This window comes from Pituophis catenifer, unplaced genomic scaffold, assembly GCF_029215685.1.
Source record: "Pituophis catenifer annectens isolate HBS135680 unplaced genomic scaffold, rPitCat1.0.hap2 SCAF_18, whole genome shotgun sequence".
Lineage (NCBI taxonomy): Eukaryota > Metazoa > Chordata > Lepidosauria > Squamata > Colubridae > Pituophis > Pituophis catenifer.
The window spans coordinates 5,287,224-5,302,743 of record NW_027256898.1 but is presented as its reverse complement, the minus strand read 5'-3'; the positions used below and the strand labels follow the sequence as shown (position 1 = coordinate 5,302,743).

The 15,520-nt window shown below is 47.2% G+C and overlaps 1 protein-coding gene across 3 annotated transcripts in view; it reads left to right on the top strand.

The window, feature by feature from the left end:
* RERE (arginine-glutamic acid dipeptide repeats) overlaps positions 1-15,520 on the top strand; it is a 79,104-nt gene that overhangs the window by 1,038 nt on the left and 62,546 nt on the right. For all 3 annotated transcript variants that reach the window (XM_070956248.1, XM_070956247.1, XM_070956245.1), the window contains exons 2-3: positions 158-257; positions 6,219-6,317. In XM_070956248.1, coding sequence (XP_070812349.1) covers positions 158-257; positions 6,219-6,317 — 199 coding nt within the window. The remainder of the gene's footprint in view (positions 1-157; positions 258-6,218; positions 6,318-15,520) is intronic.

Genomic DNA, 15,520 nt, shown 5'->3' with positions numbered 1-15,520 from the left:
GGATTACCAGTAAACCTCTTTTTTAAATTGGGGGAGCTTAGCCTAGTGAAAAAAAAAAAAATTATCTGTCAATATTGGTTTTTTTTGGCTCTGTTGGCTTCACCTTGGAAGACGGTCGCAACCTGCTAAACTTCAAATTTCTTTTTGGGATTCAAAGGAGCATGGCGGCTTTCGCAGGGATGTGCGACGGCGGTTCGACGGAAGACGGCTGCGTGGCGGCTTCCCGGGATGACACCACCCTCAACGCGCTCAACACGGTAAGGAGCCAACTTCCGCCTTTCCGGAAATAAAACGTTTTTAGCAATTCTAACCGAGTTCTTCTGCAGGGCGATGTTCAAAATCCTGCCTGTGTGCTTGGGTCGACCTTGTGAATCTTAGGCAGCCGGACTGGTCCAATCCACAGAGCAGAGGGAAGGGGGAGTGGGGGAGAGAATTTAGGAAGGGAACTGAAGAATAAACAGAATTGGCGTAGGGGCTTGCCACAGCTCACCTCCTCATTGTAGATGGGCTGGTGGCCCTTGGCTTCTCTCCAGCCCGCTTGTGACATATGGCTACTTGCTGGGGTGCCATTCAGATGTTGGTCTGAAAACTTCAGGGATTTTTTGCCTACTCAGTACAATCATACTGACTTATATGCATCCAAGTGGCTGTAGGTGTAGGTTTTCCCAAGATGGGTAGAATAGGGCAGGGCAGGGTAGGATGCAGAACACAGAATGGAATGGAATGGAATGGAATGGAATAAGGAATAAGGAAGGTTAGGAGAAGAATAGAATAGAATAGAATAGAATAGAATAGAATAGAATAGAATAGAATAGAATAGAATAGAAAATATGGAATGGAATGGAATAGAATAGAATAAGGAATAGGAAAGGATAGAATGGAATGGAATGGAATGGAATAGAATAGAATAGAATAGAATAGAATAGAATAGAATAGAATAGAATAGAATAGAATAGAATAGAATAGAATAGAATAGAAAATATGGAATGGAATGGAATAGAATAAGGAATAGGAAAGGATAGAATGGAATAGAATAGAATAGAATAGAATAGAATAGAATAGAATAGAATAGAATAGAATAGAATAGAATAGAATAGAAAATATGGAATGGAATGGAATGGAATAGAATAAGGAATAGGAAAGGATAGAATGGAATAGAATAGAATAGAATAGAATAGAATAGAATAGAATAGAATAGAATAGAATAGAAAATATGGAATGGAATGGAATGGAATGGAATAAGGAATAGGAAAGGATAGAATGGAATAGAATAGAAAATAGAATAGAATAGAATAGAATAGAATAGAATAGAATAGAATAGAATAGAATAGAATAGAAAATATGGAATGGAATGGAATGGAATAGAATAGAATAAGGAATAGGAAAGGATGGAATGGAATGGAATGGAATAGAATAGAATAGAATAGAATAGAATAGAATAGAATAGAATAGAATAGAATAGAATAGAATAGAATAGAATAGAATAGAAAATGTGGAATGGAATGGAAAAGAAAATATGGAATGGAACGGAACAGAACAGAACAGAACAGAATTCTTTTATTGGCCAAGTGTGATAGAAGAGACAAGGGATTTGTCTCCGGTGCAGAAGCTCTCAGTGTACTTACAAACAGCAAAGTAATATAATTATAAGATACCAATAAGAGAAGGTAGTCAAAAAGACGAGAAGGATAATAGTACTACAGCCAAACCACGTGGAACTAATGTCTTTATTAGGGCTAAGATCGGTGACCGTGTCTTAAACACCCGTACATTTTAATGCCTTTCTTTTTTTTCTTTTTCCCCCCATCCTCTTTTTCCTCCTCTTTATTTGAGGGCCTTTTCTGAAACCACTGCAAGAGATGGTGAGAAGCAGGCTTTATACTCTATATTTATCTGTTGCCTTGGATAGAAAAGCTGAGCCTTTCCTTTCCTTTCCTTTCCTTTCCTTTCCTTTCCTTTCCTTTCCTTTCCTTTCCTTTCCTTTCCTTTCCTTTCCTTTCCTTTCCTTTCCTTCCCTTCCCTTCCCTTCCCTTCCCTTCCCTTCCCTTCCCTTCCTCTTTTCTTCCTTTTCTTTCCTTTCCTTCTTATATTTTCCTTTCCTTTCCTTTCCTTTCCTTTCCTTTCCTTTCCTTTCCTTTCCTTTCCTTTCCTTTCCTTTCCTTTCCTTTCCTTTCCTTTCCTTTTTTTTTAAAAAAGGGGGAAATATTTAGCCTTCCAGAGGCCACGTTGCCTGAAACGGCCTCTGGAAGGCAGCTCTCCAACCAGGAAGAAATGGTTGCTTACCTGTTTTGGTTTTGCTGGGAGCCCAAACCGGCTTGTAAAAGCTGGACTTTTTCAAGAGATCCGTCCCCGTCTGGTTTTCCGATCCGTGGCTGGGAATCGCGGAGTCTGGTTTGCGCGGAGGGGGCGTGTTGATGTTTAGCAATGATAATGGGGTAAAAAAAAATAATAATAATGGATCCGCTCTATGATTCCTTATTATGGAAATACAATAAACTTCAGAGCGGCCCTTCACATAAATCATTCCTGACAAAGTTCTCTCCCAGTGTTTTATTTATGTAATAACAGGGTGCTGTAGTCCTCCCCGTGATTTATTGTTAATTACACCCAAAAGGCAGCGAGAGAACAAGGGAAGCCTTTTTTTTTTTCCTTCCTTTTGCTGAGCAGCATTTATATTAACTTCCTCCCTCCCTCCCTGGGTCTATTTGCCTAACGACAAGGCTACATTTCCTTCCTGCCCTCCCCTCCTCTCCCTTCCCTTCCCCTCCATTTGTTTTTCTCTCCAATTATCCTTCCTCCCCTCCCCCTCCATTTATCCTTCCTTCCTCCTCCCTCTTTTTCCTTCCTTCCCTTCCCTTGGTGGGCGTGGCAGGGGAAGGATACTATAAAATCTCCATTCCCTGTCCAATTCAGGAGAAGGATATTGCAAAATCCCCATTTCCTCCCAATCAGCTGGGACTCGGGAGGCAGAGAATAGATGGGGGCGGGTCCAGTCAGAATTTTTACTACCGGTTCTCCGAACTACTCAAAATTTCCGCTACCCGGTTCTCCAGAACTGGTCAGAACCTGCTGAAACCCCACCTCTGTGCTGGCCCCATCACTGGAGGCTTTCAAGAAGAGACTGGACAGCCATCTTTCCGAAATGGTATACGGTAGTCTTCTGCTTGAGCAGAGGTTTAGACTAGATGACCTCCAAGGTCCCTTCCAGATCTGTTATTCTATGTTAAGCGTTGCCAAGACTGCGAGTTGACCCCAAGCACAACCTTAAAAGGGAGGGGGAGAGGGAAACTCAACAGCTCCCCTGCCTCAAGATCCCCGCAGAGTGGTCCTTTGCAGGGAGCCCATCTGCAAAGCTAGCCCAAACTTTCCTCCTCTCCCCCTCCAAGGGATCTCCCCTCCCGAGATCCTGGCCAGGTTCTTAATGGACTCCCCATTATTTCCTATCTCCCATCACCACCACCATTGCGGCCCGGATGCTTTCAAGCCAGCTTGGTAATGGCCGTAATTGGAGGCACGTGCCCTCGCCACGCCGGTGCCCCCAGTTACACAGCCGCGGTTTCAACTCGGAAAGGTCGCCGGGAAAACAGGGGCCTTCAAATTAAGTTATGAATTACAAGCCGAGGACAATATTTTGACGCGCCCGAGCTGGCGGTGTCAGGAGTGGCAGGACGTAATTCACAGATTCATTACCAAATGGAGGTGGGGGGGAGCGGGGGGCGACAGCTGAGCGCAGAAGGCCTCACGGTGGCGACGCGCGGGTGCCCCGATGCCCGCCCGCCTCCTCGCGCAAACGCACACCCGTTCACCTTGCACGGGCGATGCGAATAAGGCGTGCGAGGGGGCAGCGCCCCTTTAAGGCCCCTTGCGAGATAAATGAGGGTGAATAGAGAAGGAAAAAAAGAGCATTAGCATTTAAAACAGGTAATGTTGTAAGTCCTGCCTGCCTCCCTTCCTCCTTCCCTGCCTTACAGCCACGGGGAGATTAAAGTGGGCCTTGGATGCTTAATTGCTTTCATCTTCAGGAAAGTAAAACATACACATCACAACAGCCCTGACAATTTCAAAATATTGATTTTTGTGTTCTCTCGTGCCCCCTCCCTCTCCTCCTCCCCTTTCTATGCCTCCGTTCTTAAACTGGCAGAAAGGAGAAGGGTGCAGCAAACTCTGTGAAGCGCCTCCTGCTTTTTAATGTTCCTTCAGTCCATGCGCCTAATCGTCACATCTTTAAAAAAAAAAAAGACTTCCCACTTCCCTTCCTCGTTCTCTTCCCCTGCTTCTCTGAGCAAGGATGGGCTCCGGAGTCCGCTTCAGTTAAGCTGCCTTGATTAACGAGGGGGATGAACGGCTGGTTAAGTTTCATTTGAGCCCCTGGTTGCCAACTCAACCCGTTCGGGTTGTTTTACGGCCCCGCGCGCACGCGTCATGCTCAGGAAACGGGATAATGCGCGAAGCGACGGAGGGAGAGGGGTTACCGATAGGCCCGCTGAGTCATGGGAATGGCACAGCGATATAGTGGTTGTATCAGCACCTTTTTAAATATACACGATGATCAGTGGTGGGATTCAAATTTTTTTACTACCTGTTCTGTGGGCGCGGCATGGCTTGGTGGGCGTGGCAGGGGAAGGATACTGCAAAATCCCCATTTCCAAAATCCCATTTCCATTTCAGCTGGGACTCGGGAGGCAGAGAATAGATGGGAGCGGGGCAAGTCAGAGGTGGTATTTACCGGTTCTCCGAACTACTCAAAATTTCCACTACCGGTTCTCCAGAACTGGTCAGAACCTGCTGAAACCCACCTCTGATGATGATATACATCCTAATTACGACCATTTTTCTCTTATTCATACAGTATAGTCCATACGGGGGTGGAAAAAGAAACCTGATATCATACAACATATTTATATCTATTGTTTTCATGGTTATAACATAATTCTCTATACATTTATCACTCTATATATTTCTCTATATACAGTCTAGTAATAATATTGCTTGCAATGCGTATTTTTCTGTATAGATTTGTACCTGTATTTGTTTCTAGCTTATTAGTCCTCTTTCACCATTAATTTTCTAACCCTTGCATCTATTATCTAGCCTCATGATGGCAAACCTATGGCACGCATGCCACAGGTGGCACACATAGCCATATCAGTGGGCACGTGGGCTCAGTTCCGGCGTGCATGCACGTGTCGGCCAGCTGATTTTCGGGTCTTCTGAGCCCACCAGAAGTAGGGAAACAGGCTGTTTCCTGCCGCCGGAGGGCCTGGGGGCGGTGGGGAGGGAGAAAACAGCCTGTTTAATAACTTCGGGTGGGACCGGAAGGCCTATTTTTTGCTGTCCCCAGCCTCCAGGGCCTCTCTAGGAGTCTACGGAGGGTGAAAACAGCCTCCCCCCCCGAGGTCCTCCAGAGGCTTAAGATGCCCCATTTGACAACTTCCAGTCCCACCGGGTCTTCTGGTCCCACCCGAAGTTGTTAAACGGGCCGTTTTTGGCCTCCAGAGGACCTCCGGGGGGGGGGGGCAAAGCCATTTTCGCTCTCCCCAGACTCCTAGAGAGGCCCTGGAGCCAGGTAAGAAAGAAAAACAGGCCTACTGGGCCATTGCATGCCAGGAGCAGGGGAGGGGAGGTGGCACACGCATGCGTGGGGGGCGGAGCACATAGAATTATGGGTGTGGGCACATACGCGTGCGACTCCCCCCCTCCCCTCCTGGCACACGATGGCAAAAAGGTTAGCCATCACTGATCTAGCCAATTGTACCATAGGTCCCATATTAGATAATACTCTGTTTCTCCTTTGTCTTTCATTTCCATCGTTAACCTGTCCATTTCGGCGCAGTCTGATATTTTCCTTATTACCATTTCCTCTGTAGGCATACTTCAATTTTTTCCAATTTTGTGCATACGTAATTCTAGCTGCTGTTATCACATGTAACATTAAATATTGAATTCTTTTATTGTATTTCCCCGTTAGTATGCCTAATAGAAATTGTTCTGGTTTTAGGTCAATTAGTTGTGTTATCATCTCCTCTAACCACTCTTTTACCTTTACCCAATATTTTTTCGCCAACGGGCAGGTCCACCACATGTGAATGTTGCTTGTCTTCAGAACCAAAACTGTCTTCGGCCCAAAGCCGCTAAATTTTCCGCTTCGGAAAAAAGCGTTTGTGTCTCTCTTAACGTTGTTTCCACTGACCCCTCCTATTCTCTCTTCCTTCTTCCAGCTACATGAAAGCAACTACGACGCCGGGAAGGCCCTCCAGCGTCTGGTGAGGAAGCCCGTCCCCAAACTGATCGAAAAATGCTGGACGGAAGACGAAGTGGTAAGAAGGCTCGTTTTGGGAGGCTGGCTCTTGTCGGGCTCCGCTTCAATCTCTTGTCGTTTTTGCTCAGATCCTTCACTTTGGAAGGTGGTGAGAGACACAGGGGGTTCTCCCAGCTGCCAGGTTCCCACCTTGCCAGCTTGCACCCAAATCACTCAAAATTAGACATTGCTCTGCTACCTGTTGTGGCCCGCCAATAAAAAGCAAACAGAAAACCTGCACCTCGTGCTTGGCGTCCATCATTGCCTTCAGCACTGGGCTCAGGCCCGAAATGGTGAGACACCAATTGAGCCCGCTTTTGGGGGTGACAGGGTGCTCCCCAGTTGGAATGAAACAAACTAGGTTCCCACCACTTTTTAATACATCCGCTCCAGTCAGATCCTTGACAGTGGTGATAAAACTTAATTGGCCATATTGGTGCCGTTGCAAGTTCATACATTTTCACGCCCCTTCCCAACACCTGGCTCCGTTTGGAAGTCGTGTTTGTCAATCTAAATAAAAATCACTCGATTCCCCCACCCGCTCCCTCCTTCCGGGTGGGCCCCCCCCCCCCCCCCCAGTATGCTTGTGAACATTCGTAACACAGCGAAGGAGCATTGCTTTGACAAGCCCGTAACTTGTGAGTCGCTTGCTCGGCTCCATCATTCGCATTTTTTTTCAAGCCAGATTTCTTGGTTTCGATGGGATGGATGTACCAAGAGAGCCACAGAGAAGGTTATTTCTCATTTTGCAACAACGGCAGCAGAGAAGATTTAAAATGTAGGGTGAGGGATGGGCAGAGGAGGAATTATGTAGGAACACCTCAGGGATAGAACGAAGAACATTGAATCATAGAGATGGAAGGGACCTTGGAGGTCTTCTAGTCCAACCTCCTACACAAGCAGGAAACCCTACACCCGTGATGGCAAACCTATGGCACGCGTGCCACAGGTGGCATGCGTAGCCATATCAGTGGGCACGCGTGCCCAGCTCCGGCGCGCATGTGCGCATCGGCCAGCTGATTTTCGGGTCTTCTGGGCCCACCAGAAGTAGGGAAACAGCCTGTTTTCTGCCTCCAGAGGGCTTGGGGGCGGTGGGGAAGGCCCGTTTTTCTTTCTTACCTGGCTCCAGGGCCTCTCTAGGAGTCTGGGGAGGGTGAAAACGGCCTTCCCCACCCCCACTTCCCCGGAAGCCGAAAACAGCCCGTTTTAACAACTTTCAGTGGGACTGGAAGGCCCGTTTTTTGCTGTCCCCAGCCTCCAGGGCCTCTCTAGGACTCTGGGGAGGGCAGAAACGGGCTTCCCCACCCCCCCAGAGGTCCTCTGGAAGCCGAAAACACCTCATTTGACAACTTCCGGTCCCACCGGGTCTTCTGGTCCCACCGGAAGTTGTTAAATGGGCCATTTTTGGCCTCCGGAAGACCTCCAGGGGGGTGAGGAAGGCCGTTTTCGCCCTCCCCAGACTCCTAGAGAGGCCCTGGAGCCAGGTAAGAAAGAAAAACGGGCCTACTGGGCCATTGCGTGGCAGGAGCAGGGTAAGGGGGGGGGTCATGCGTGGGGGCAGGGCGCATAGAATTATGGGTGTTGGCATGCGTGCGTGCGACTCCCCATCACCACCACACCTCCTGGCACGCGATGGCAAAAAGGTTAGCCATCACTGCCCTACACTATTTCAGACAAATAGCTATCCAGTCTCTTTTTAAAAAACCACAATGTTGGAGCACCCACAACTTCTGGAGGCAAGTTGTTCCGTTGATTAATTGTTCTCACTCTCAGGAAATTTCTCCTTAGTTCCAGGTTGCTTCTTTCCTTGGTGAGTTTCTGTTCATTGGTTGCTTCTTGTCCTGCCTTCAGATGCTTTGGAGAATAGGTTCACACACACACACACACACACACACACACACACACACACACACACACACACCGTCTTCTTTGTGGCAGTCCCTCAAATATTGGGAGACTGCTCTCATGTCTCCCCTAGTCCTTCTTTTCATTAGAGAGACAGTGAAGGTCAGATAAGCACATAACTTGAGTTTCCTAAGGCTAGGATTTGATGCTTGGCATCCATCCTAGGTTGTTGAAAATAAGGTCACTTGCAGACATGACGGCACAGAGTTCCAGAAAGTTGGATGGAGAAGAAATGGAGTCAGCTTTGTAACTTCTGGAGAGGCCAGCTCGTTGCCCTCTCGGCTCATTTGTCCCAAAGGAACTTTTTTTCTCAAGAGGCAATGGGACTTTCTTGTTTTTCTTCAAAGACGTTTCGCTTCTCCTCTGAGAAGCTTCCTCAGCTTCCTCTCCTCCGAGAAGCTTCCTCAGCTTCCTCTCCTCCGAGGAGCTTCCTCAGCTTCCTCTCCTCCGAGGAGCTTCTTCAGCTTCCTCTCCTCGAAGAAGCTTCCTCAGCTTCCTCTCCTCCGAGAAGCTTCCTCAGCTTCCTCTCCTCCGAGGAGCTTCTTCAGCTTCCTCTCCTCGAAGAAGCTTCCTCAGCTTCCTCTCCTCCGAGAAGCTTCCTCAGCTTCCTCTCCTCCGAGGAGCTTCTTCAGCTTCCTCTCCTCCGAGAAGCTTCTTCAGCTTCCTCTCCTCCGAGAAGCTTCTCCTCCGAGAAGTTCTTCAGCTTCTTCTCCGAGGAGCTTCTTCAGCTTCCTCTCCTCGAAGAAGCTTCCTCAGCTTCCTCTCCTCCGAGAAGCTTCCTCAGCTTCCTCTCCTCCGAGAAGCTTCTTCAGCTTCCTCTCCTCGAAGAAGCTTCCTCACTTCCTCTCCTCCGAGAAGCTTCCTCAGCTTCCTCTCCTCTGAGAAGCTTCCTCAGCTTCCTCTCCTCCGAGGAGCTTCTTCAGCTTCCTCTCCTCCGAGAAGCTTCTTCAGCTTCCTCTCCTCCAAGAAGCTTCTCCTCCAAGAAGTTCTTCAGCTTCTTCTCCGAGGAGCTTCTTCAGCTTCTTCTCCTCCGAGAAGCTTCCTCAGCTTCCTCTCCTCCGAGAAGCTTCCTCAGCTTCCTCTCCTCCGAGGAGCTTCCTCAGCTTCCTCTCCTCCGAGGAGCTTCTTCAGCTTCCTCTCCTCCAAGAAGCTTCTCCTCCAAGAAGTTCTTCAGCTTCTTCTCCGAGGAGCTTCTTCAGCTTCTTCTCCGAGAAGCTTCCTCAGCTTCCTCTCCTCCAAGAAGCTTCCTCATTTTCTTCTCATCAGCTGAAGAAGCGAAAACATCTTTGGAGAAAAAGACCAGAAAGTTCAGTTGTCTCCTGAAAAAGCACCTTTGGGACAACTACAACAGAGGTGGTATTCAGCCGGTTCGAACCGATTTGGGCGAATCGGTAGCGGAAATTGCTCTATGCTGTACTATTTAGGCATGTTTTTTTAGGCCAGGCACATGTGCAGAAGGCGCCCGTACCAGCAAAGCACATGCGTGGAAGGCCAGACGCATGCGTGGAGGTGGCGTGACTGTGCACACGCTCACCTTTTCGGTGCTGGGCGAACCGGTACGGACTAGATGACTGAGAACCTCCATAGACATCTTGGCTCGTTTGTCTTCCAGTTGTCGGAACTCAATCTTCCCTTGCAATTTTTTTGGGTGGGGGTGGGGGTGGGGGGAGTCTCCTTTCTGAGGGTGGATAGGCCCGGCGTAATATTTTTAGCATCCTTGAAATCAGAAACCCTTAATCGGAGGAATGAGAAAGGGCTTGGCTCCGATTAGCAAGCCAGTGTTCGAAATGCCGCCTCTTTTCCAGCTCCGCTTGCGCCATCCAAAGAACGAAGCCCTCTAAATTTGTGCTCAACTGCCCCTCCGTTGCCTGTGCGTTTGGACAATAGACAGTAGAGTCGGAAGGGACCTTGGAGGTCTTCTAGTCCAACCCCCTGCTTAGGCAGGAAACCCTACACCATTTCAGACAAAGGGTTATCCAACCTCTTCTTAAAAACTTCCAGTGTTGGAGCCTTCACAACTTCTGGAGGCAAGTCGTTCCACTGATTAATTGTTCTCACTGTCAGGAAATTTCTCCTTAGTTCTAAGTTGCTTCTCTCCTTCATTAGTTTCCACCCGTTGCTTCTCAGGTGCTTTGGAGAATAGCTTGACTCCCTCTTCTTTGGGGCAGCCCCTGAGATATTGGAAGACTGCTATCATGTCTCCCCTAGTCCTTCTTTTCATTAAACTAGACATTCCCAGTTCCTGCAACCATTCTTCATATGTTTTATCCTCCAGTCCCCTAATCCTCTTTGTTGCTCTTCTCTGCACTCTTTCTAGAGTCCCCACATCCTTTTTATATCATGGCGACCAAAACTGGATGCAGGATTCCAAGTGTGGCCTTACCAAGGCCTTATAAAGTGATATTAACACTTCACGTGATCTTGGACACATGCAGAGGGGAAAAAACGCAGGGGCCATTTTTCCCTTTCCAGCCGAGGGATGATAGATCCAAGATTAATCAACGTTGCACAACGTTGCATCTGTCTTTCAGGGCTGCAATTTCTCTCTCTCTTTTTTTTTATTTTTAGTTTTCTATTTAACTGAGATCGCTCAGGCTTTCGGCCCTTCAGCCGTGGATTTCCTTTTTTTTTTTTTTTTAGTCTCGGTTGAGAAATGCGGAAGCGTGCTTAAAAAAGCAGCTTGTTCGTTCTCTTCCCCGAGCAATTGACTCCATCCACAAAAGGAGACCGATCCCAGAATGCTTTGTAGTTTCTTAGCAACGGGGCGAAGTTTGTTTTAGCTGGCTGGGCGCTCAAGGAAAGCACATCTTGTTCCTTCTGTGTGCAGAAACAACCGAAGAACGTACGGCTTCAAAACACGAAACTTAAACAAACTGGCAGCACAGATAATCCCTAGTGGGGTGGAGTCGGGGCAATTGAATGGAGCTGAGTGTTTACTGGCCGGATGCCCTTCCTGTCGCCAGTGCGGAGTTTTATTCAGCAGATATATTCTCATTGTGCCCAGAGAGAGAAATATCTGCCTCTACCTAGGATCGAACTCACAGCCTCCTGACTGTAAGGCGAGAGCTCCACCTCTAGGCTATGCACCACACCACTCTTCCAATATTCCAGAGATCTGAGCATGAAATGCACCAAGGATATCAATCTTCAGGCTCGGCTTAAAAGAATTTTTGTCCTGCACCCAGTGCTGGGAATGTCTTATATCTGGGATTATAGGAGTTTTTACAGGCCTACACGCTCGTATTCGAAAGAAATGCACCCTTTCTTAATGAAAGAGTTCCCCTACATGTCTTACTCCATTATAGTAGTGCCCAAAATTGTGGAAACCTTTTGGGAAAAGTGTATTTTTTTATTTTAAACACCACTTTTTTTTTTGGGGGGGAGTTTCAAAGTTAATCATATTCCACTGCTGGAATGGCCTGGGAATCACATGATCACAGGAATGCCGCAACGGTTGTTAGTGCGAGAACCGGTCATAAGTCCCTTTTTTTCCCCCAGTGCCGTCGAAACTCCAAAGGTTCGCTAAATGAATCGTCGTAAATTGGGGACGACCTGTGGAAAAACCCCAGTGCTGAAAACGGAGGAGTTCTGTTCTGAACCCAGAGAGATTGACGGATCTCTCTTTTAAGACGCTAACTGGAATTTGTTTCTGCACTTTTTTTGTGCATGCATTTATATATATACACTGCTCAAAAAAAATAAAGGGAACTCAAGCAGAAGACATCCGAGATCTGAATGAATGAAATAGCCTCATTAAATACTTTGTGCGTTACATACAGTAGTTTTGTGTTCCCTTTAGTTGTTTGAGCAGTGTATAAACTACTGTATGTAAAGAACAAAGTATTTAATAAGGCTATTTCATTCATTCAGATCTCAGATGTCTTCTGCTTGTGTTCCCTTTATTTTTTTGAGCAGTATATATACATATATAGATATAGATATAGATATAGATATAGATAGATGGATGGATGGAGGGAGGGAGGAAGAGAGGGAGAGAGGGAGAGAGAGGGAGAGAGATTGGCTAGCAAACGCAAGGATCCTTTTCCCTTCTCCGCAACTGCTCCAAGAAACTACCGCTTTCGTTAAGAAGGCAACGGATGTCTGCTTTTGTGGCAAGCGGCCCCACAAATTATTATTAAGGAAGTCATTTTAGTAATAGGCTTCCCAGCCCGAGTAATAAACAGGGAGTTTAAATGTTGCTAAGAAAAGAGATTAGGCTCCTTAACTGGCTTTGAAAGGATGAGAGCCCATTATAATTATGTCTCTCTTGAAATAAGAAGCTATTCTCTGCTTAAGAACTTCTAATTTTTAATGTAGGAAAAGCTTGTTTTTTTTTTTTTTTAACCAGTCCTTAAATCCTCGGATCCTTAGACAGAGCAAAAAAAAGGGCTTTGAGTTCATATCCATCCGTCTGATTCCCAAACAGGCGGGGCACCCCGGGTTTTTTTCCCCCCTCCCAGAGGAAAAATCTCCTCCCCCCGCCCTGCCGTCCTTGTGTCCTTGACTCCGCCGCTTGCAATTTGTAATTTCCATTTTCATTTCGTGCGGTGTGGATCCCCCAACCTTTTGATCTGAGCCTGCCTGACAGCAAGCTATTTGTCTTCCTTTCTTTTTCTTCTTCTTCTTCTTCTTCTTTTTTTAACATTCCCCCTGCTATGGCATTTAAAAACTATACTTCAAAGGGAGCCACCACCACCCCACCCCACCTGGTCTGGGCACACTTATGCTTCATTCATGGAGCTCCATATTCAGGAGCTTTGAAAAATGATGTCGCTTTCCGTCCGCAACCATAATAGAGCAGGTGAAGGAAGCTCTCCATCCATCCTGGCTTGCTCCCCCCCACCCCGCCCCCTTCCCGCTCAGTTATTTAAACCGTGCGGCTGTAGAGCCGTGATGGCGAACCTGTGGCATGTGTGCAAGAGGTGGCACGCAGAGTCCTCTCTGGGCATGCGTGCCATCGCCAGCTACTCTTCTGGTTTCCAGCGTGCCAGCCAGCTGGTTTTCGGGGGTGCCAGAGTGCCGGAAAACAGCCAAAAAACAGGCTGTTTCTGGGCCATTTTCAGGCCATTTTTCAGGTGTTTTCCGGGCTGTCTTTTGGGCTGTTTTTGGCCCAAGAAACAGCCTGAAAACAGCCAAAAAACGCATTGGTTTTGCGCTGGCCAGCTAGTCTTCAGGGTTTGCGGTGCTCCAACGCGCACACATGCCCGCGTGTTCCAGTTTCGGCACGGTGCCAAAAAGCTTCGCCATCACTGCTCTAGAGCTTCCTTCGAGGGGGGCGCTATTATTTAATTCTAAGTTGGTTGTGAGGTCACTTTTTTCATCTCATCTCCCTAGTTATCATTTCTTGATCCTTCCAAGGAAGGGTAACATCTTGGGACACTAATGATGATCTGGTTGAACGGAAGGTTTCAAAGAACCGTTGGAAGAAATGTCCATCTGGGTTCAGTTCCAAGTGGGGAGAAAAACACTGGAAACATGGAGGCTGATTGGAAAGATGGTTTAATGGTGAAGCAGAACCACCAGGCACGTGTGATTCTGGGTAGCTGGCCACATGGAGTGGAGAGTGAGTGTTATTTACACCCTCTCTTGGGCTTTGAACTTGAGCTTCCTGTTCCTGTGGCAAAGTCATGTATTTTGTTGGTTGCTGTAATCAGACTCCCATCTGCAGTCATGTTTGTCTGAATCAAGTTTGGTTGAACCTTGGGCTGATGTAATGAAGGGGCTTGGTTGTGCCATGTGGTGAGCTCTGCTGATAGATGATCCTGTTATGTCCTAGAGGGTGAAGGCTGGCCCAGTCTTTTGTCTTGTAGATAGGCTGGCCCAATCTTTTGTCTTGTAGATAGGCTGGCCCAGTCTTTTATCTTGTAGATAGGCTGGCCCAGTCTTTTGTCTTGTAGATAGGCGTGGCACCAAAATATCTGCTGGGGGCAGGGAGCTGGAGCTGAGTTTCTGTCTCCCTGAAGATTTCTATTTCCCTTTTAGGGGAAATATTCTGCCTTTTTAATATTTCCTAAAATATTTCATTCTTCTAGGGAGAGGGGTGGGTGCTTTCTACAGAACGTTGAGAGGATGTATGTATGTAGGCTTGTAACCCAGAGAAGAAGCTACGATGAAGCGAGTAACCGCCGTCCCACCTTCTGAAGGTTGGATTGGTTCCGTTTTGCTCGACTCTGGGAAGGAATTTGAAGACCTGCAAACCTTCAACCCCCTTGGACTTGGAACTCATCTTCCCTTGGATTCATAGGATGGCCTTCTGAATAAACCTGAACTGAAGGGTGGACCACAAGAAGAAGGTTCCAAGAAACTGGACCACGGAGAGATGCCTCGTGAGGTCCGAACGACGGGTGGCCAATATTTTTTCCCTTCTTCGGATCCAAGATTTCTTGTGCTGTCCTGTTAAATTTAGCTTCTTGGCTGCCAGGTATCAGTTGCAAGTCCTCATCCCTGACTTTTTTCCGTCTCGTTGAGGTGGATCATTGTGCTTATGGGCTCTGCTGGGCGATATTGGTCACGCCAGAGCTTATGCATTTAGAATAGCCAGCCAACCCCCCTGCTTTTCCTCTTGGCTGGCTCGGAATAATTTCAGCCTCTCAAATCCCACGTTTCAGTTATGAATTGGAATCAGGGAGGCGTGCAAAAGCGGTTGGAGAAGAGGCATATTGACCGAATGTCGTGGGGGTTTTTTTTTCCCCACTTTACTCTGATGCTTCCATTTCGAGATGTGTTTTGGAAATGAGCTTCTTTCTGGCCCACAAGAGCCGACTCGGGCCGGTCGTGTTCCGAGCGGGACTTTTTAGGGGCCGAGAAACTCACGTGAGTTGCCCTGGACCGTTGCCATGGAACTAAGATCAGGATAGAAAAAAACCTAAAGGACAAGAATTCTTTTCAATTACCTGCAAGTTGGGACAAGTCCTGTCTCTGGCGAAGATCCTCTGATTAAGCGGAGAAAAATCCGCCGCAATTTGTCGTCTCTTGCGAGAGCTGCAGATGGCCTCAAAGTTTTTCGCTCTTTGGTCAGAAAGAGGTTCTTTATGCATTTCTTTTTTTGAGCAGTTTCGTGGTTTTTTTTTAAAACCGAAAAACATTTGCCGGTTGGTTATAAGAAAGAGTTTTGGTTTTGGGGTTTTTTTTACTTTATTTTAACTGTTGGTTTTGCTCAAGGACAACCGGTTTGTTTCCTTCCACGGGTTGCTGGGATTTGGATCGCATCCTGTCTTTTCTTCCAGAGCAAAATTCCTACAAAATCGCCAAGGTTATGGTCAACATCCATAACTTGTCTGTGAACTGTTTTGAATGCAGATGGTCCCAATCCTGAAA